General features: G+C 41.0%; 1 protein-coding gene across 1 annotated transcript; it reads left to right on the plus strand.

Moving 5' to 3' along the window:
• Nucleotides 1–412: 412 nt before the first annotated feature.
• LOC145105630 (uncharacterized) lies at nt 413–1,499 on the plus strand. Its single transcript, XM_079042720.1, has 3 exons — nt 413–725; nt 773–1,167; nt 1,257–1,499. Exons 1-3 carry the CDS (start codon nt 413–415, stop codon nt 1,497–1,499), a joined length of 951 nt encoding a protein of 316 aa, XP_078898846.1.
• The last annotated feature ends 472 nt before the right edge of the window (nt 1,500–1,971 follow it).

The following is a 1,971-nucleotide window of genomic DNA, read 5'->3' on the forward strand; positions in this document are numbered from 1 at the left end:
TATACGAAATCAGCAAGACTCGATCCATAACATCGAGCAATAAATTAGTCAGCTCTCGAGGCATTTTAATGAACAGTTACCGAACACACTTCAAAGCAACGCGGAGCAAAATACAAAAGTGCATATCAAAGTCATTACAACCAGAAGTAGTAAAATAATTATCCTTTAACTCCCATATCTAACAATGAGTCGGATGATGTGTAGAAAACAGAAGAAGAAAGCCAAGACAAGTCCTCTGACTAGTAGCCACGACGTGGCCATCTACTGAAAAGAGTTGTTCAATGCCTATACACCACTGCTACCATTTCCAAGTCGAGCCAAATTGGATAAATGAGTAGAGGATTACAAGAAGTTCTTGGAGCATATCAAGTCCCTTCAGATCAATGTTCCTTTTATTGAAGCAGTCGCCCAAATGCCAAAATATGCTAAGTTTTTGAAGGACTTGCTCACAAACCGAAAGAAGATGGAGGAAGCCTCGAATGTGGTTTTGAATGAAAATTGCTCAGCCGATATGTTGAACCAACTACCAAAGAAGATGGGGGATCCAGGGAGCTTGACACTTCCTTTCCAATTCAGGAATTTAGCTACAAGTCACGCCATTGGTGATTCGAGAGCAAGCGTGAATCTCATACCTTATTCCTCTTTCATGAAATTGATTCTTCCGGAGCCAAGACCAATCCGCATGGCAATCCACCTAGCCATCAAGACGGTGACATTTCCAAGAGGTATATGTGAGGATTTATGGTTAAAATTGAGAATTTTGTTTGTTCAGAAGATTTTGTCGTGTTAGACATGGAAGAAGACAACCAAGTCCCAATCATTCTTGAGAGGCCTTTCCTCAGCACCATGTGGACCTTGGTGGATACTAGAGATTCCAAGATTAGTCTTCGTGTTGGGGAAGATGCCATCACATTTAGAGTTAATCAAGCAATGAAGAATTTGAAGATTAGTGACGAATCGATTTTCTCGGTTGACATTTTTGATGCATTATTGGAAAAAGAAGTGCAAGGATGGAAGGATAAGAACAAAAAGGGATACATGACTATGAAAGAGAGTAAATTTGATGTTAAACACCTCGGGGAACCAGAAAGGCTTCTGGAGGAAAGCGAGTTTGAAGAAATCCGAAAACAGGCTGAAGACTCACGACGGCGTGGCAATCATTCCCCGGTGTGGGCAACTAGAAAAACACGATCAGTCGAGAAAATTGAAACACCATGATGTGGTGATCAGATGACCACACCGTGGTGACTGAATAGAGCCCAAAATCGGAATTAAAGCCCTTGCCTGATCATTTGGAATACACGTTCTGGGAGGAAAACGAGCAAAAGCCGATCATAATAGAAGTTGATCTAGAGCCCAAGGAGAAGAAAATTTTGGTTGAGGTATTGAATAAACGCAAAAGTGCCATTTCATGGAAGATCACCGACATCAAAGGCATTACTCCCTCGTATTGCTCACACAAGATTAATCTAGAAGAAGGTGCCAAACCAGTGGTGTAACCTCAAAGAAGATTTAACCCCAACATGCAAGAGGTAGTAAAAAAGGAGATAGTGAAGTTGATGGACGCCAAAATCATATATTCCATTTCGGATAGTCCATGGGTTAGTCTGATTTATGTGGTGCCAATGAAAGGAGGAATGACAGTAGTGGTGAACGGGAAAGATGAGCTCATCCCAAATAGAACGGTAACCGGTTGGCATGTGTGCATTGATTATCGCAAGTTAAACGATGCCACTTGCAATGAGCACTCTCGTTTACCCTTTATTGATCAAATGCTCGAATATCTATCTGGTCACCTTTATTATTTTGTTAGATGGATTTTCAGGATATATCTATATTCTGATAGATCCAAGAGACCAATAAAAGATGACATTCACATGTCCTAGCGGAACCTTTTCCTATAGAAGGATGCCTTTCAGATTGTGAAACACACCAACTACATTCAGAGATGCATGGCTGCCATTTTTCACG

Source organism: Lactuca virosa, chromosome 4 (genome assembly GCF_052849685.1).
Source record: "Lactuca virosa cultivar CGN04683 chromosome 4, Lactuca_virosa_CGN04683_v6, whole genome shotgun sequence".
Taxonomy (NCBI): Eukaryota; Viridiplantae; Streptophyta; class Magnoliopsida; order Asterales; family Asteraceae; genus Lactuca; species Lactuca virosa.

Coding starts and splice junctions, on each gene's coding strand:
- LOC145105630 (XM_079042720.1), top strand. CDS start 413: ATGCCAAAATATGCTAAGTTTTTGAAGGACTTGCTCACAAACCGAAAG. Junction 726..772: donor GACGGTGACATTTCCAAGAG/GTATATGTGAGG, acceptor TTGTTTGTTCAG/AAGATTTTGTCGTGTTAGAC. Junction 1,168..1,256: donor GGCGTGGCAATCATTCCCCG/GTGTGGGCAACT, acceptor GTGACTGAATAG/AGCCCAAAATCGGAATTAAA.